Source organism: Musca autumnalis, unplaced genomic scaffold (assembly GCF_047663935.1).
Source record: "Musca autumnalis isolate F117 unplaced genomic scaffold, ASM4766393v1 scaffold_4, whole genome shotgun sequence".
Lineage (NCBI taxonomy): Eukaryota > Metazoa > Arthropoda > Insecta > Diptera > Muscidae > Musca > Musca autumnalis.
The window spans coordinates 44,095,745-44,116,442 of NW_027411977.1; the positions used below are offsets into that span (position 1 = coordinate 44,095,745).

The window sequence follows — 20,698 nt, forward strand, 5'->3', positions numbered from 1 at the left end:
GCCTTTAGAGCAATTTCGTGAAAATTCACCTTTGGCCTCATACAAATTACTATGGAAACTCTGAGGCCCCAATGGCACGTGTTAACATATTTCGTTCGTGCTTAAACTTTTGCAATCTTAAAATCTAAAAAAAAAATAAACACTAGGTGGGTTCCGCCTAAAAAATCCGTCATCGATTTTTCCCTTTGAGTTAAAACCAGTCTAGTCCTCAACCTATCGTTCGTTAGCCACCCAACCTGGAAAGTTGGCAGGGTGGTACCGCTACTGAAGCATGGCAAGGATGCTAGCAGAGGTGAATCGTACGGGCCTATTTCCCTCTTGTTGTCGGTTGCAAAGATTCTAGAGGCACTACTCCTCCCCATGGTTAAAAGCAGTTCCCAGTTGCTCAACATCAGGATGAATTCCGGAAACAGTGCTTCCCGCCATATCCACTCATATCAGTCGAGGACTGAATCGGAGCTATGGTGATCTTGACATATAGAAAGGTTTTGATACCGTCAACCATGCCAAGCTTTTCCAGGATATAGAGAAGACTTCTCTCCAGCCGTGTCTGAAACTTTGGATAACACTGTGCAACATTTTTAAAGTTATCTAGTGCAAACACTTCGAACTGAAGTTTTTTTAAAGCACAGACCCAAATGACAAGAAACCCTAGTTGGGTTTTGCTGTGTCAGATCCAGCTCAGATTTTATGGCCCCATGGCTAAATATTGAGTTTTTAAAGAAATTCGGGGCTATATCTCTGAAACCAATGCGAATCTTCTTCTGACTTCTGAGGCAAATTTGTAGATAAGGACAAGAATAAAATATTTAGAGAAATAATGAACTCGAAAAACTACATTTATTGCCTCAAATTTCAAAATATATGCAAAAAGTCCACAATTTTTATACATTTCGCTCCGTATCTCTAAAACCGTTAATTTTTTCTGAATATTTTCTTTCGGAAAAATATTCCCTGGAATGTAATACACAACTCTTCAGAACATGTCATTGTTGTAAAATGCCTCTATGCCGTTGTTTTCAGTAGATTTTTCAACGACGATTTAATAAAAATATCAATCCAAAATGCGAGAATAAACTATTGGTGTGAACTGTGTTTGAAATATGTGTTGTAAAAGATATGATGCAAAATACCGCTGAAACAACATGAAGTAAGCATTTTAGAGTTTCAGAATGTTCTAAAGAATTGTTGAGAACTTTATTTGGAAGGTTTTTGCAAAAGGTTACTTGGTTCAACTCCCAATAGTTTAGCCGATACAGACCAGAATTTCAAAATAATGAAAAATTTTCTATATTTTATAGATTTTGATGCCCTAGATGGAGTTTTTCTTATGTGGTTTCTTCAAAAGATAGGTTCTACTAGTTTAGGGCTACAATATTGCTAAAGACAGCAAGGCCAAATTCCTATTCGTTTCTGAGATAAAGGCTTGATAAATGCAAAAAAGTGAAGATTTAGCCCGGTTTAGATGAGGCCATAAAATCCGAACTGGATCTGACAGGACAAAACCCAACTAGGGTTTTTGTAGTCTAAATATGTACTTTCAAAAAATCCATACTAGAAGTTGTTTGCATTTTTAGTGTTGCATAGTGTAAACAAATATACAGTTAGTCAACTTAATTATTGCAAAACCAAAATTATTACAAAATTTTTGATAAAACATCATTTTATTGGAATAAATAAATATCATTATTAATATTTTTGTTAACAATGCAATTCTTACACATGTTTATTAATATAATAAAACCAAAAAGTACCTAAATTTCACTAAACATTTTCTTAAAATTAACAAAAATGAGTACCACTCATTATTTGCACTGTCAACTTAAGAATTGCAAAATTCACAACTTTTCAGTCTTTCACGGCATTTTTCGAAAAGTTTGTTCTAATATTTCGTATGCCCACATTTGGCATCAAAAACAGCTTGTAAACGTATCTGAATTTAATAAAGAAGTTTCGGAATGTCATATTCCAATGGTATTTTTTAGCCATTCTTCTTTATTGCATTTTATTTAGTCCCCCAGGTTACTGGGCGACCTATTCCCGACTTTTTCCTTCAGGTGTACCTATGAATTTTCGATGGGGTTAATATGTAGACACTCGAACGGGGTGTATATGACTTTGGTACAGTTGTATAGCAACCAAGTCTTACATACATTCGATTTATGCTTAGGGTCGTTGTCTTGGTAGTAATTATATTGCAATTTGTTTGAATTTTCAGGGTCAACAGGCCAAAATTTCTTGACGCTTTTGGTTAAATCTTTTCTTAAAACATCTAAATAAACCTCCTATGTCATTGTTTCTTCCAAAATCAGGATTTTACCAACGTCACTGCTTGGTATACAACCCCATACCATAAGAGTCTTTTAGTCTCATCAGAAAATATAACGCAATCCCAATACTAAAGATGGCGTGAAAAGTTCTCTATAACAAGTTGGAATAGTTTCTATATAGTGATGGGAGGGCAATGGTTTTACTTGGTCACTCGTGATGAGTGCATGTTATTATGTGGCACTTTTCTGAATTTTCCATGTGACACACTCCAAAATCATTTTTAATTAGAAAAAGCTATTTTCTGGTGCTGATTTGGGCTATTTCGTTAATTTCTTTAATCATTCTACAGTCAATTCGTGAGGTTACTATTTTGGACCTGCCATGTAACGCCCTCAGTTTGAGCCTGGCTTCTTTCTCGGTGCGGTATATAATGTCTTATACACTTCTCAGCTTACGAGAGGTAATTTTAGGGATTTCTCTTTCGGATTTACCATTATTACAATTGGAATAGACCAATATTTTCCGAAACACGTTTACCTGACTTTCTCTTTTTCTGAATATACCATCTATGTTACACACAGAAAAATTAATTTATGATCAAAAATTATGGATCTACATGTCCACATACCATAAAACTCTTAAAAATCCTTAAATGCAAAAAATCGCGGGGGAAACCCCATAATTTTATTGCACATTAATTCATTTTGCAATTATTTAGTTGACACCACAAAAACCGGGTACCTATCCTTTTTGCCCGTTGTTTTTGTTATTTCCAACCGATTTCTGGATTTATTGGCTTGATGTTGTCATTAACAGGTAAATCAACAGATATTTACAAAAAGCCTAACATTATTAAAAGAATTTCTTGTAGTGATTCCTAATTCAACATCTAAATTTTTAAAAATTCATCGTTTGCAATAATATAGTTGACTAACTGTATGTCCCAATTTACATTGGGCGAGTTCACCTACAAACTGACAATTGCCGCAAGTAAACTCGCCTAATGTAAATTGGGACTATGTGTGAACGCCAACTGTTTGTGAAATTTAGAAACAAGTCTAGAACCGGTAGAGTCAAACAAGGAGCTTCCCAAGGTGGGGGTGATATCTTCAGAATGGTTTAACCTCTACGTTTCTGAAATTCCACACACTTCAGACGGTACAGAGATCGTAAGGTATACGGATAATTTTTCGATCTTGTCATCATATGTGATAGGTTAAATGTCTACATAACGTACTTAGTGCAGTTCTTCCATCTGTGGAATATAAAAACATCCGCCGCTAAATCCACTGCCACCTGGACGGCTTAAATGAGGTTTGAACATATTGGTCGATGGTGCCCTGTCTCTTATAGTGAGACGTCCTTCAAGGCTCTTATAAGCGCCCAATATTCCCTTCCAAATATATTTGAAATTGAATATGTACAAATATAAATAAAGTGTACTTAGATTTTATTGTTTTTGATTGATTTAATTATTTTTTTTTTTACCAACAAGATTGTGGGTGGTATTTGAAAAAACTAACAGTAAAATAAGAATTAAAACAGACAAAAACACGTTAGTAATTATTTAAATAAATTTGGAGTTTGTTTTAAATAAAATTGTTTGAGTTTTTTGTATAATGCCACCTACATAAATATATTTATACCATAAAGTAATGAAAAAAAGAACTGTTAAAGATAATAGATGGCATTGACAGTTCCATAAATGCCCCATCATCGTCACCACGATCATGCATAGCAATCTGTAGATAAGGTGAGACTGGTAATAAATTATCAAAATCATATTTTTCATAGAACACATTAAGGAATTGCTCTGTGAAAAACAAAAATGCAGCAGTACATTTTGGTATGAAACAAACAAGTGGTCTTATCATCATCAGCATCGTAATTATGAACAACATTTCTTACAAATCTTAAAAAAATAATGTAAGAGAAAAAACAATGCTTTTTAGAATCTGGAATAAAGGCAGATGAATAAGAGGTGATTGATTTGTTCTTTTATAGGTGGTTGCTTGGGTTTGAATCTTGTTCTTAGTAATTGGTCCAAATCATTTATTGAAACTTGGCTATTGTGGGCATTGGTACATAACCGCGATTGTCACGGAAAGTGGGTTTAACAAAACCGCCAGCAGATCTGAAAACAAAAAAATATTTATTTTTAACAAAATTATAGAATTTTGTTTGCTCTATAAACTTACCTCCAAAACAAGGAACTGCCGCGTTTCAATTCATTTCTGGCCTGCAAGTCATTGAAACAATCCACCCAACCAGAATATTGTGGCATAATTGGTGGTTGTCCGGCCATAAGACGGGAACCGGTGACAGCCATACATGTTGAGACCACATTGAGGGGATACAAAATGCTTGAAAATGCAAACTGTTTGAGGAAATTAGAACAAAGAAGAGTTGGTAAGAATTTGTTAAAGAAAGGGTAATTGCTTATTACTCACCTGTGTAAAGCCAGCTGTATATTGACGACCCAACTTATCTTTAACAGCATATTTGTTGATCAAAAATACCGTTGAACTGGTCAATACCAAACATGCCACATCACACAATAGTTTTGGTATAAGACCCGAAAAGAAGCCCATAATGCCTTCAGTTTTATAAATTTCTGCTATAGAACCAAAAATGGATTTGTACAGAGTTTCACGGCCAATAAATTGGGCCATCATTCGCACCGAAATAACATGGAACGGATGGGACACAATGATGCCCGAAACGCTGAGAACTATGTCACGTTTAAGATTGTGTTTGAAATGGAAATATCTGGAAAAGATGAAGTAATCAAAAAGGTATCAGCGTGAGAAATTGTTTGAGAAACAAGTGAGTATTAAATAGGAATAGAAGAAAAAAATAAAATTATTTTAAGGAGTGAACGAGGAAGGAATTATGTGTATCCTAAATAGAAATTTAACCTTTCTTTAGCAAGTGTAAACAACGTCACTAGCCATCGCTAACATCATGCTATCATACAGATTCGTAAACAACTATGTTAGAGGTAAGACTTCTATGTAACTTCCTTGTCTAAGAGTTATCGCTTTTGCTGGGGGAACTTGTAACTTTGGAAAAGTCCAATTCCTGTTTAACACTACAGAGCTCTGTCTCCTTGTTGGACATTGTTTATTTTTCTGACTTCGGGAACGTGTAGGTTGCCTATCGAAAAGTTCAGAACCTTAAATACATATTGGACTTTTGACACTACTTCAGTTTTGTATCCAGGAGATTCCTACCGAATCTTCACATAACATATTTTGCCCCACCTCCTCTCCCACTTATTTGTTCCTCTTCTAATGTTGTAAATTTTCCCCATATATAAGGAAAATTGGCTCTGAAAATTAAAAGGGTTGTCCGCTATCTTTTCTATGAATGACGGAATTTCGATCATGAAGCCGTTGGCCGAAATGATTTTTTCGGGCCAATCCGGTACAAAGAACCTGCTGCCGTGGTATTGTCGGTGATGAAGTATAATGGTCTGCTGGCGATCTCTGGTGCTCAGGTGCTTTAACAATCTGGCCATTACCCAGGCCGGAAATCCACAACTCGAGATTAAAGTTCCCTTGTATAAGAATGTATTGCCCTCAAAAAGTCGGCTAATATTAGACAGTTTGGGCGGGATATACGCGTACAGATCAACAATTGATCATGTACAGATCAACAGGTCATGAATTTAATTTGTCACCAATAATTTTCAACAAAGTGTGCTAGTCCGTAATAGCCTTTGCCCCGGTCATAGTCGTTGTATTGTGAAGGTAAACTAACATAGAATTGTGTAGACTACTCTTTTCTACTTTGATCTAAATTTACAGCAAAGATTATAAACGCCTCTCAAACGATTTTCATAACCAAAAGGACTGATACCAACAAAAAGGATTACATTTCAAGACAATAAATGACCCTTGGATAGGACCAAATACAACTTACAATTCTTCATCGCTTAAATTGACATCATCTTTGGTCTCCTCAAGTGGTTTCAGACCCAAACGATCAGCAATTTTTTCACTTAACACCATGCTGCATATGGAACCCACCAATTTAGGAGTTAGACCACGGTAACAGCCATAAAAGCCATCAAGTTTACGTATATGACCAGCTGAAAAAACACACACAGTTAGTTACTTATAACAGGATGACTTCATAACAACTACTCATCACTTACCATATTGAAAAATGTTGGGCAGCACCATTATTGGGCGACCTAAAATCGAACGTCCTGGAACCGCAGCAATTGGTTCATAGCCCAACTGTATTAATACTTTGGAATACTCCAATGGATGTAGGGCTGCACTCACACCCAAACGCATTCCAAAACGCATCCATTCTGCAACTTCCTTATTCTGTTGAGGATCTTCATTTTCGACCAAAGAAGGCATTTTTTGTGGCGAAGCTTTGTTTTGTTTGATTCACGAAAAAAGAAAATTCAACAAAATATTTATATTGCACGGAAGCTGGCCTGTTTCTTTTTGCAATTATTCCAATGAATTCCTTTTATTTTTGGCAGTCTGCTGTTCGATGGGTGGTTATTATGGAATCAACCGGCACCGATATGTTCAATTTTTGCGATAACAGAAAAAAATTACTCAGCTGTCAAAAAGTCAGCATAAACTAGGGTTGCCAAATTTGCTAATAGAAAAAAGGGAAACAGAAAATTAAATGTCACAGTCTTCTGGGCCAAATCCATGGTACAATAATTCTTAGGTAGGCCACAGCTAACAGCTGATTACAATTTTTTTTGTTATGGCTTAATCTGTCAAAACCGTGTTGACATGCAGAGTTTATATTTATTATTGATCAAAAAATTCAACTCTGTTTTGTTTTCGTTTTAACATTTCGTTCTTCTTCTTCTTTGTATACTCATCCGTTATCATTCATCAAAAAAATTTTAACGTTTTAAGGCATAGCGACAGGGTTGTATTTTTTTGGCGATTCTCATACCTGGCCTACCTATGAAATATTGTACCATGGCCAAACCCATGGTAGAATAAAGTAAAGGTAGACCACAGCTCACAGCTGATTACAATTTTTTTCTTTTTATGGCCTAATCTGTCAAAAGCAAGGTTGACATTTTGTACTGTTTTTGTCATTATGCAATCATAAAGGTAGATGTATCGCTGAATTGTTCCAACAAGAAACTTCTGCTGTAACACTATATCTTAAAATTGAAAACAAGGACAAAAAAAATGTGCATTCGCGTGGCAAAATAAAATTGTTGATTTTTTTTTAGCAAAACTTACGAATGAAAGTTTTATCAAATATTGATATTAATTTAAATTTGTTCCAAAAGTACGGGAACGTAAAAATTACAATTTTTGTAAAAATTCTGCTGACATTTATCTGCAAATCGGATGCCAGCAATCACGATGTCAGATTAGCCAAACTTGTCAAGTAGGAAATAAGTGAATGGCATTTTTTTCACTGTCATAACATATAAAAAGTGAAACTCTAAGTTCCACATGTTTTTGTAATACGGGATAGCTATGCAGGTACATCTACCATTATTATTGTACCATGCCATTTGACGTTTTAAGCCATGGCAGCAGGGTGGCATTTCTCAGTGATTTTCATACCTGGCCTACCTCTCCTTTATTGTACCATGGCCAAACCTATAGCTCTGCGTGTTGCTTGTGCGTTGAAAAATACATGTATTTTGTTTTTGTATTTTTGAACGCACACGCAGAGCTATAGGTTTGGCCCCTGTTTTGTTGAAATTGTTGGGTCGAATATTCATGAACAGTTGTGAACATATGTATGTGCCCTGTTCCAGAACCTGCAAGAAGCTACTATTTATTTTTACTACGATAACGTTTTTTCCTTTATGATATCGAAAATAGTAAAAATTAGTAGGTTCTTGAAGTTCTGGAACAGACCAATGGTTGGTTCCAGTACTGCAAGAATCTACTAATTTTTACTATTTTCGATATCATAAAGGAAAAAACGTTATCGTAGTAAAAATAAATAGTAGCTTCTTGCAGGTTCTGGAACAGGGCACATACATATGTTCACAACTGTTCATGAATATTCGACCCAACAATTTCAACAAAACAGGGGCCAAACCTATACATAATTGACCATAATTATTTACTGGTCTGTTCCTTTACTCTTGAAAATGGTAAACCCGGCAAAAGTAGTAAAAGTTGTAAACTGCTCCTATATGAATTGTATGGTCTCAGAAGTAGAGAAACGCTTTTCGAGTAAAAAGTGGTCAAAATTGAAGATTCTTGCACGTAAAGGAACAGAGCTAATATAATTCATTAACTGTTGACCTCTTCCCGTACTTTATAAAGTGGTAAAAGTTGTAAACGATTTTCATATAAATTTTGTGTACGGGAACTTTTTTTTTTTTTGAACAGAGCTTGTATTTTAGTCCCGGTCCACACTAGCGTGAATTTCATTAAAAAATTTCATGAAATTAGTTGTTCTTAAATCGAATTCCCCACTACAGCAATTTTATGATTTTACTCTACTATGGACGTCGATCTAGAGACTCATAATTTCATATCAAAATTTCAGTGAAATTACTGTAGTGTGGCCCGGGACTTACATGGGTTCACTGTAAGGGCCAAACCTATAGCTCTGCGTGTTGCGTGTGCGTTCAAAAATACAAAAACAGATTACATGTATTACAAATTGAAATATTGCAAAAACTTGTAAACAAAAGTCTGCAAAACTCTCCAATATTCTCTCACAATTGTGTCCAAATTCTCTCTCTTTTACTTTGCAAGATTGTTATCGAACTGTATTTTGTAAAAGTTTGTGCAAATTTGCACAAACTTTTGGGTTATCGTACAGACCTATTGTTTTTCCCTCGAAAGCAAAGCCATACAAAGACACGCCATATAAAATATAAGTCCCGTTCCACACTAGAGTGATTTCATTGAAAAAACTGCATGAAATTATGCGTCTCTAGATCGACTTCCATAGTAGAGTAAAATCATAAAATTGCTGTAGTGGGGAATTCGAGTTAAGAACGCCTAATTTCATGAAATTTTTAATGAAATTAACGCTAGTGTGGACCGGGACTAATAGCCCGTTTCCACGGTACGTCGTTCGTTCTCTATTCGTTGTTCGACCCATAACTACGAATAAATTACTTATTTCCCCACACAAAATTCTATGAACGAACGACGATTTTTCTACGTTGTTCGATTAGAATACTCTCTGAACGATGAATAAGTATGTTCCATCCCTAACAAATGAGAGAATTTATCGAAAAAATTAATTATGACATGTCTAAATTCAAAATTGAAAAATTTGTTGAAAACTCAAACATTTTTAGAAAAAAGGAAAAAGATGAATGAAAATTAATGAACTAAACATTATATATATATGCAGAAGGAAGATGGTTGTGTTTCCTTCTTAATTCCACACACATTCCTTGTCCATTAGTTCAAAATCACGTAAAAAATCAGAAACAAAAAGGAAACAAATAACTGAAAGTCTGTATACACAAATATTGTTTTGACATGTCTCTCTCTCTTTAATTTTGAAAATAGAAACATAGTAAAATATATTGAAAATACAAAATTATTCAGAATTTATGGAAACAATGAATGAAATGTGTATAATTAAATATAGAAGATACATTTGAAGGAAAGTCTATTGATTTTCCTATTCATTTAATGTATATTTTATGTGTTTTCGGTTCAAATTTTCGTGAAAACAAGGAAACAAAAATGAAGGAAATTTTGTTTATGTTTCTATGTTTTGTTTCTATCAATGTCGTGTGAGATGTCAAATTTTCTACCTGCGAATGTTGTACACATAGTTGGACCACTATGAAAATTTACATCTATCAAAATGATTTGGCAACTCATATGTAAATTTTTCATTTAGGGAGCGCTCAATTTGATACGGCATTCTTGTATGTAAACATAAATTTATCAGCTGTTTTCTGACATTCTCAAAAAAAAAAAAGAAAAACAAAATCTTTTAAAAAAGAAAATGGAAAGTTATGTATATTTAAATATTTAGAAAAGTAAACAAAGAGTGTTTATAATGTAATTTTCAGATCGATTGGTCGAAAGAAGCAGTCTTGGAAATGATTGCTTTGTGGCAAAAACATAAATGCCTCTATAACCCCAAACACCTATTCTACCACAACAAACATGCTAGATATTCATTTTCCTTTAACCAAAATTAAAATTTGCGCAAATTTGCAACTCAACAATAAATGTAAACAATGACAAAAACAGCCGTTTTTATATTTATAGGTTATGTAATACGAAAATAACACTTGTAGGTATGAACGCACAAATTGAAAGTTGTATGGATGACGTCAATTTTGACAAACATAGAGAATGTCGAATGGGTGAAAGAAATGACAGCTCATATGACATTGATAGATGGTGTAAACAGCCCTTTAACAACGAATGGTGTCGTGGAAACGGGTTAATTCGTGTACGTCGTTCGACAGGCGAACAACGTAATTGAAACGCTCGTGTGAACATGACATAAAATTAGTTGAGAGTACGTTCAGTGTTAGAAAGCTGTTCATTGTATTCCATGGCACAATCATACAAGGTACTCGCATCAATCCAGCTGGTGTACTGCAAACTGTCAAAAAAGTTGTAATTGAAAACACAAATATACAACACAAACATTTACTATACTATACTTGCATGCGCAGGCACATGATTCTTAAACGTATCTACAAATGTATTTTGTTCATAAATTGCTTTGTGCTTTTGGTACCAGCTTGGTTTTTCTTTTTTCCTTAATTGCACAACAGGGTTAAGGCATTATTAAATAATTTTTGTGTTACTGGAAAATCCTGTTTTTTAATTGTTTTTTTTTTTTTTTTTTTTTTTTTTGAGTAGTTTATATTTAAGTTTTAAGCATTTTTGTAATATTGTTGTTTATTATAATTTTGATTTCTGTCTTTTTTCTTTTGATCTCATAATTCTTGTATTTGCTTTTAGGGTGTAGCCTGCTATTGAGTAAGGAATCCTTTTAAAGTGTTATTTTTGTTTTACTGTTACTTTTTTATCTTTATTGTATAATTATAATCTAGTCTCCATAGGAGTTTAAGTTAGTGTTGTATTATGTAACTACCCAGCACAAAATTTTGGAAGTTGTGCATGTGGAGTTATGATTTCACAACATCCTTCGATGCAGTCCACACGGAGTTATGAACAATGCACTCCGTTGGATACAATTTATAAGCAGTTGCTTTAGAGATCCCTACAAAAAACAAAACAGTTGGTTGATCCCCACCCGCCTCTGGCGAAATCATTTATACTAAAAATAAGAGAGAGTGTATACTTTTCCAAGAATTTGTTATAAAATAAAGAAATAGAAACTTAAGTTGCGAACATTTTTGCGGTAATTCACGAGACGGAAATTTTTAATGGAGTGGAGTTGGAGTCCATATCGAAAGCTGAACTAGTGATAGGAAGGCAACATAAAAAACCTTTAGGATGATGAAGCAAAACCAGATGCATTTGGATTAATTGGAGAACGGAGAAAGAAGCTCAAATGTGATTGAATTTAATAGAAACTTGTTTTAATTTGTGTTTATATAATAAAGTTCTTTGTATTATTGTTTTACACAAATAATAAATTATATATGGTCTTATATAATCCTTGGACACCAATTGAATCAGAAATGTACAATTATCCGATACTTTCCGACCCTATATTGACGGTAATGGTCATAATACGAAAACTACGTTGTTCACAGTGTAAATTTCGTGCTTTTTTGGTAGTGATTATATTTTGATGCTTTGGGAGCAGGTTTTTAACAGAATATTTCACATTTCTGATTCAATTGGTGTCCAAGGATTATATAAGACCATATAAAAACACAATTCAAAGTCTTCTGTATGTAATTTGAGCCGAGAATTCCGAGGAATCTATTAACTTCTTGAGATATCCCGAAAAAATGTGAATTTATCGACACCCAGGAAATGGGTAATTTTAAATGTAGATGCCTTTGGACAAATGATGCGATCAGTGCGAATAGGCAATAAACAATGTCGATGCAACCACAAAGAATGCAATTGGTTCGGACAGTGCAAACACACCAGACATTGGAAGCGTTGCAAACAATGCAAGCGGTCCAAGCTTTGCAAGGTTCCAAGCCCCACAAAATGCCCTCCAAGATGCACAACCAGCCCAAGAGGCACAAAAAACAACAATTGGAAAAGACGAGGCAATCGAAACGGCGGTTACAATAATGCCCGGGAAAACGCCCGCAATAGCGACGAGCGTGCCCGTGAGGATATTAATGTCCGCAACCGCAATCACGAGCGTGCCCGGGAAAACGCCCGCAAAGGCGACGAGCGTGCCCGTGAGGATGATAATTGCTGCAACCGCAAACACTAGCGTGCCCGGGAAAACGCCCGCAATAACGACGAGCGTGCCCGTGAGGATGACCGGCAAAACGTCCGAAACGACCCAGAAGAACAACGGGAAGCAGAGGTTGTAATTCTGGTATAGAATATTTTTTATTATTTCTTTTTTTTTTCACTTATTAAATTGTAACCTAAACATAAACCCTTATACCCCGGTTACACTATTGAAGGTTAACCCACTGGGTTTAATAGATCCAGTGGGTTAATCTTTGGTTACACTTAGCTTTTCGAGGATATAAACTGTCAGCTGATGTTTGTTTACGTATACATACAAAATAACTAATAAAGTCGTGTTTTACACTTTTACAATTTCTCGTATGACAATTTCTCATATTGGTATATTTTACACACAGGGATACATTTTTGTATCATGGTATCAAGCGTACTTTTTGTTTAAAAAAGTGTCTAAAGTGAAAAAATAAATAATTTTATGATTTTCAAATAACTTTAGATTTACTAACTCCATAAAATCTCATGCGACCAATCGTAAACGTGTAAAACACGACTAACTCTGTTGCAAAAACAGTTGCAACTTTTGGTACTTTTTGAGTAGAGTTGGATTTTTTTGCACAAATACCGAATACAACACTGTATTTTTGGTGAATTTGTGCCGGATTTAAAATAAACCCAGCCATGAGAGGATTTAATTTTTGTATGGCAAATCTGGTCAGATTTGACCAGATTAAGCAATAAATCCTGATGAAGTGGGTTAACCCGGCAAAAAGCTGTAGTGTAACCGTGCTATTACAGGCCTTTGCATACCTCAAATTATTATTATTTCATTTATATTATTTTATATATGAATTCTTTTAAAATAAATAGTATTAAACAATAAATAGTATTGAAATAATAATAAATAGTCTAATTTTTTGTATTTGTGGGGCCTATACTCATTTCTGTCGGTAAATTTTGTGATTGCTTGAGTTGGAGTATTCCCCCAATGGCTCAACTTAATTTATTACCCTCTATTACGGAGATTAGTGTTTTTCAAAACGAACTGACAGTGTTGCAAAGTTTTACTGATCGCTACCAATATCATGATTTCATCCCGGCGAAGGGAATTATCAATTGCCTTCTCAGTTCTTGAAATGATGCCTTTTTAGCGAAAAGCCTAACTCTTTAAGGGTCTAGTATTCCCATATGAATGAGAATCACACTCACTTTTCGGCTTTTCCGCGCGTGCCTCCGCTGTTTTTTGTTTGTTTTGTTTATTGTTGAAGATTCAATCTCATTTGATTGCTTGAGTTGGAGTATTCCCCCAATGGCTCAACTTCATTTATTACCCTCTATTACAGAGAGTAATGTTTTTCAAAACGAACTGACAGTTTTGCAAAATTTTACTGATCGCTACCATGGTAGAACAAATATAAGGTAAAGTTAATACTACAACAAATACAACTCGAACAACAACCACAAAGGTTGTTGTTGTAGTACAGATGTTTTGAGTCACTTCCTGGAGATTTGATACGGATATGAGTTCCGTCAACACATCCAATTATTCCGGGAAATCCCGCAATATCAAAGAAGGCCTGTTTTACGTTAATTTCCTCATCAGGCCGTAACATTCTGATCCATTCTCCACAAATATATTGCTCAAAAAATTTTAGGCAGTCGTCAATGATGCGAGAAGCGGTGGCCTTGGAAACCGAAGAAACCATCTCGTTTCCTACAGACTGTTGGTAACTTCCTGTTGCAAGGAAACGAAGAAATGTTGATATTGTTATGTCGTCCCTTACGTGAGTACTTCTATACTTTGGACCACAACTGTTTCGATATTTATCCAACAACATTTTGAATATATCTTTCGATACTCGAAAATTTGAAACAAACCTACATATGTAACAATATAGCGTTTAAAGAGAACAACGGCAGTGAGTCCTGTAATACTTACTGATTTGTTGGCATCTCCAGGACATTAGTTACATCACGTAGTTGTCTGCGACTTATTTTAGAGTATTCCTCCCGAACGTCCTCCAGAAAAAAAGCTGCCACAGAAATATCCATGTTTTCGTACTCAAATTTTCACACAAATATGAAAAAATGCATTATTTCTTTATTTTGGTTTAAAATATATGACATCTGTTTTGTAACTGTCACAACATTCACATTCTTGTATTTTACTTCATCTATTTTGGTAGTTTTTAAGGGTTGGAAATACAATTTATCGGAAATTGTGTGATGGGAACTTCCTAATACTTTTGACATAAAAACATACAAATAGTCATACGTAAGTCCAAACGAAAGAAAGATTTCGTTATAGTGAAACACACTTTTATTCAAAAGTGAGTGACTGTCGTTCATTCGTACTGCTTTTCTTTCGACATACAGAAACAGGCTGTTTGTTTTTGTTTGTAACGTTACTGCCAGTTGTATTTGTAAACAAAACAAGGAAATGTCTATAAATTATTGAAAGCCAAATTTTGGACCAAATCTGTGCATTCGTTCGAGAGTTACCGTGGGCACCAGCCAGACAAACAGACGGACATTGTTAAATCGACTTCAAATTGTCTGAAACACATTTCGTCCAAACATACTTGGGGTCTAAAACCATTATTTCGATGAGGCACATTTTGCCCGTATGAAAGTGTATATACCCTCGTTAGAATAAATGCTGAGGGTACAAAAACAAAATATGTATATGTATTTCAAATTGAAATGTATTTAGCCCAGTCAAAATAGACATGCGTATAAAGGGGAAATAGCAAAAATTCCCACAGAGCTGAACTTTGGTGGAGAGCTAGGGTTCACCATTATAAGCAACGTCCTGAAAGTTCCCATCGATCCCATGTGTGCAAAACAAGTTATTCGGGGTCAAAAGTCACTTTTGGAAGCATTATTCAGTTTTTTTTTAATTTTTCTCAAAAACGGCAAGACTTAGCAAAAGCCGGCTAAAGCAAAAGTTGTAGATTTAATAATTATCTACAAGAATGGTCTTCACGATATTTAAAAAAGACTTACCATTTTCGAGATATCGCGATCTAAAGGTCAAATAAAAAATTAGCCGCGTAAGTACATTATGAGGCGAACCGGTTAAAGTAACTACAATATGTGTTAGGTTCTTCCATAAGCTTTCAAAAGATATCTACTTTGCAGTAATCGGTTCAGTAGAACCGAGTTTAGCCCGGTTTTTAAATTTGGCCTTTCGGTTCGAATAACCGGCGAAACTGATCCGCCATCCTTGAAAATTATACATTTCCGTAATCAGCGCAACAAATCCTACCTTCAGACAAAACTTGAAAAAAAAAAATCGGAGACTTTTCGTTGTGGTCGTTCCCGTTGGGCTTTCGATTATACATGTGGGTTAAATGGGCTATTTTTGCATAAAATGACTCTAACATTGAATAACTCTCCTAAACACGCTCCGATTTTGTTGGATTTTTTTTTAAAGATAGGTATAATTTCGCTCTTCAAGAAGATATATTTCTTTGGTGGGACAGACCCGTTTACTTCGCTTTTTTTAGCCGGTTCGTCTGAATATGTACATATGTGCATATTTCCCTTATAATACTTATATTATATTATAGTTTTTTTGCAGGGTTAACCTTCTTTATGGGGATTTATTTGAAGTATATACAATGGAAATGACATTTGAAACCCAGACCCACTGGGTTAACCTTGGTATATGTAAACGGCCTATAAGAGATTTGTTTCTTTACTTTTTTAATGGTAAGAGTGGTAAAAGAGAAAAGTGTCAATATTGCTCTCTCATGAAAATTTTTACCAGAAAAGTAAAGGAACAGAAAAATGGTAGATCTGGCAGCAATGTCAAAAAGAAACATAAAAAATCAATTTTCGTCTTTGAAGCATTGTGGCGTTTTTTATTGGGATAGCGTTTGCAATTTAGTTTTTTTCAAAATAGTCTGGCTTAATTCCCATTGTTGTTGTTTTAATATTTAAAAACATCTATTTTTTATCTTTTATTTCACAGTTTTTAATTTAGTTTTGACAGCGTTCGACTTTTTCTTCTGTTCTCCATTTTCTTCTTCATTGTGAAATAATCGTCAAACAAAAGTCGAAAAATCAGTTCTGCCATTTTTTACCTGCAGAAATTTTGCTGGTAGCCTGTGAAAGAAGAGAAAGCCATTTTCGCTCACAATCTCTCCTCTCTCACTCTCTTAAAAATTGATTCCAGTTTTGCCACTTTTTGGGGTTAAGGAGCGCTTTGCAGGTTAAAAATGGTAACAAATGGTAAAAATGGTAACCTCAGGTAAGTAAAGGAACACAGCCATGACAGAACTACCAGGTAGTGGTATCACACCAGCTGATCGAATATGAAAAGTCAAATCATACAGTTGGCCATTCAGAGTTCTGTTAACAACATTTGACAACAAACATAATCGATTTTACATTATAATGTAACAATAATGTTTTTGACATCAAACATAATAGTCAGCTGGGCTTATTGGCCGACCTTATGTCAAATCCCTTTATAAAAAAATTATTTTTTTGTAATTTCCCCAACAACATAAAGAAAGTTTTGACATAACATATTCAAAATTTTACGATGCCACTACCTGGGTAATTGTGCCATGAACACAGCTAAGGCCGCCATCAGACCATCTGCTTTTTCAGATGTATGTTGTCACTTTGGGTATACTAATATACAGAACAGCTGATTCATACATGTGAAAAAGCAGATGGTCTGATGGCGACCTAAGTGCATAAAAATCATGTGTTTTCTTAGAACAGCTACATATGTATATCTCAAGAATGGTTACTTCTAGGACAAACATGATAAAGACCAAACTTGTAGATAATTTTTCTGTCTACAATATTTACTTTAGCCACTATTTGATAAGATCAACCGTCAAATCCGAAAAATAGATCCGGAAACCTAAAAACCCTTAAAATTCGACCTTTGACCCCGAATAACTTTTTTGCACACATGGGATCGATGGGGACATTTAGGACGTTGCTTCTAATGGCAAACCTTAGCTCTCCACCAAAATTCAGCTCTGTGGGAATTTTTGCTATTTCATTGTCTATTTTGACTGGGCTAATTTTGTTTTTGTATTTTTGAACGCGCACGCAACACGCAGAGTTATATGTTTCGCCCATAAAATACTTGAGAGTACGTTCAGTGTGAATCAGCTGTTCGTTGTTCAGTGCAATCATAACCTTCAATGCAAAAAATATAAACAATGAGGGGGAACACAGCACAGCAATCACAATGTTTCGTTATTTGATCGAATTTTCTTATATCGGTACTGGATTTAGGTCTGTTATTGCAATAAATACATTAAATTGTGAAATAAACTAACATTCCTATTCTTAGAGGAATACAAAAAACCATAATAAAATCTGATCCAAGTTATGTGGACTTGAAATCGGTGCAAGGATGTTTAGATGTGGCCCTGCAAGTGTTTAGACCTGTCAATGAAATACAGACAGTCTTATCAAGTAGGTGGGTGAAATTTTGTTTAAGATACTTTGTCGACATTAAGATGAATAATTTTTCATTAAAGGACTGATGCTGGTGTCCATGCCTTACATTCAACGCTGCATGTTGATCTACAACGAGCAGATGGTAGTCCCTATGTGGAGGAGACTATAACTGGCGTTTTAAATCGTACCTTGTATAAACAAGGTTTACCAATAAGATTGATAAAAACACGCATTGTTCCTGATAGCTTTCACTGCCGCTATAGTGCATTGGGACGCACTTATCTGTATCGCATTGCTGTTGCCAAGAATGGCATAAAGGATTTGTGCACGCAAAATAAACATTTTGAGTCCTTTATACCAGTCGAGGAATTGGATCGTTGCCATTTTCTGCAGTAAGTAGGGTATTTTGTAAGATACGTATATCATTAAAAGCCATGTTATGATGTCATTTAGTAACTAATCTCATAGACATCTAAAAGCAGCCCGATTTAAGAGATAGTCCGTTCACTACTTTAAAAATGTAAGGAACAGATCTATCTATTACGAACAATATAGCTTCAAATATGTACATATCTAACGAATTGGTTGGAAACCAAACAATAAGATCGATGACCAAACATTGGCATTACTCGTTTTGCCTATCCCAGCTCCTATTCATAACATATGTATATACAAATCGTATTTTTATTAGCCTTTAATAATAAAATATCCCCCTTTCCACTCTGTTACAGCAAAGCCCCCTTTGACATTGAACGCATGAAAGAGGCATCCCGTATGTTTTTGGGTCGCCATGATTTTCGTACATTTAAAAGTCAAGATCGACAAAAGAGTGTATCACGTGATCATCCCATGTTTACAGTGCGGCGAATTGATGAAATCAATATAAAACCTGGACGATCGGCCTGTACTGGAGTTAATGCCAAATTATCCGAGGAATTATATGACTATTGGGACATAGAAGTTAAGGGCAAATCATTTTTATATAAACAAGTACGACGTATTGTGGGATCACTTTTAGCCTTAGCCACAGATCAAATCAATGAAAAATGCATTTATGAAATGTTAACAATACCCTCAAAACATACTTGGAATCCAAGATTACAAATTGCACCCGCCTATGGTTTATATTTAGCCAGAGTACATTATAACGAAGATGATTTAAAATTCAATAATAAGGCAGACGAATAGCAAAAAATAACAACATGAGTTTCCTTGAAGCATTGCAGGCAAAACGCCAGAAATTAAAAAGCTGTGAGACCATTGTTACAATCGCAACAGGAGAACGTTTTAAAGAGAATACCACAACCCAGCAAACACAAAAGCTGGAGCCGGTTGGGGATAATTCCATTAGCTATGGTTTTGTGGTTGACACTAAACCAGATTTTAAGCCAGCTTGCATTTTAGAAAATCTTCTCTATTTGGGTTCTCAAGATTCGGTGACTTTGGAAAATATCTTCCAATATAATTTAACACATATTTTAAGTATTGGTATAGAATGTCCTTTAATGGATTTGCCTGATAACATTAATAACTTATTTATATATTGTTTGGATTTACCAGAAAGTTCATTATTTGATGGTGTATTAGATAAGGCATTTGATTTTATCCAGCAAGCTGTGCGCACAGAGGGACGAGTATTGGTCCATTGTAATGCAGGTGTATCGCGATCTGCTAGTGTGGTTATTGCTTATCTTATGAAACATCAAAATATGGATTTTGAAATGGCCTATCAACATGTTAAGTCGAAACGTGAATGTATACAACCAAATGCTGGGTTTTTGAAACAATTACGTACATTTAAATAAATAAGTTAGGTTTAGATGAAGTATGTTTTTTTACTAATATGAGGCATTTACGTAATTTTAATTTTAAATAAATAAGTTAGTTAAGTATGCTTTTTTTGTTACTAATATATTTTATGTAAGTTAAATAAAAAGTTCATTTTCGGTTTTTACCCCCTATTTTTGTAAAAAAATTATTGTTCTCACACGAATTGTCAATTTTGTAGATCGATTTACTCGCCTTAGAGCAAATATAGAACGCTGTTTTTTGAATGAGGAATTCTTAACTATATATAGAACGTGTCCACGAAGAATTAGGTCTGTATGTCATCTAGGGGCTAAGCTATGGATGCCCAAATTATTACGAATGTAGACGAACGAACAAAAAATAGTTACACAAACAGGGGGTTAAATCGACAAAACTCAGTTCTTACTCAATTTGGTCATTAAAATTGGTAATAAATTTGGCATCGAGAACTTAGCCCCCAGTAGTGCGGTTCTCCAGCTCATTTTAGAGTTAAGCTGGGTACACATTGTCAGTTTTGAATGACAGCTTTGTTGTTACATGCAACCACAAAATAGTTTGTGGTTGCTGGACGGTTGGAAAGTTATCGATAATTGCAAAAAACATTCAAAACTGACAATGTGTACTGTACTTAACCAACAAAAATAGGTAAAATTCAAATGCTTATAATTTTGGTAATTAACGAAAGTAGTAGAAGTAATAGAGCTGGCAAACTATCGATGGTCGGACTATCGTTTTGATCATTGGCGTAAAATTATGTTTATATCGGACTCAAAATTATGTTTTAATAATTCGCTACAGAGAACCCAAACAACTTGTTTCGGTGGCCAACGTAACCTTTGTTTTATGACGGACTATCTATAGTTTGCAGGCTCTAAAAGTAG

At 34.8% G+C, this 20,698-nt stretch overlaps 3 protein-coding genes across 3 annotated transcripts; 2 read left to right on the plus strand and 1 right to left on the minus strand.

Moving 5' to 3' along the window:
• Positions 1–3,704: 3,704 nt before the first annotated feature.
• On the minus strand, positions 3,705–6,894 carry Mtch (Mitochondrial carrier homolog 1). Its single transcript, XM_073984388.1, has 5 exons — positions 6,431–6,894; positions 6,196–6,364; positions 4,722–5,040; positions 4,470–4,648; positions 3,705–4,405 (listed from the first exon to the last, which is right to left on the minus strand). Exons 1-5 carry the CDS (start codon positions 6,642–6,644, stop codon positions 4,324–4,326), a joined length of 963 nt encoding a protein of 320 aa, XP_073840489.1. The 5' UTR covers positions 6,645–6,894; the 3' UTR covers positions 3,705–4,323.
• Positions 6,895–17,711: 10,817 nt separating this feature from the next.
• LOC141400774 (tRNA pseudouridine synthase-like 1) lies at positions 17,712–19,196 on the plus strand. The gene is made up of 4 exons (XM_073980264.1): positions 17,712–17,840; positions 17,899–18,027; positions 18,089–18,400; positions 18,740–19,196. The coding sequence occupies exons 1-4, from the start codon at positions 17,794–17,796 to the stop codon at positions 19,194–19,196; spliced, it is 945 nt and encodes a 314-aa protein (XP_073836365.1). The 5' UTR covers positions 17,712–17,793.
• A 14-nt stretch (positions 19,197–19,210) lies between these two features.
• Mkp (MAP kinase-specific phosphatase) lies at positions 19,211–19,813 on the plus strand. Its single transcript, XM_073980265.1, has one exon. It carries the CDS (start codon positions 19,211–19,213, stop codon positions 19,811–19,813), a length of 603 nt encoding a protein of 200 aa, XP_073836366.1.
• The last annotated feature ends 885 nt before the right edge of the window (positions 19,814–20,698 follow it).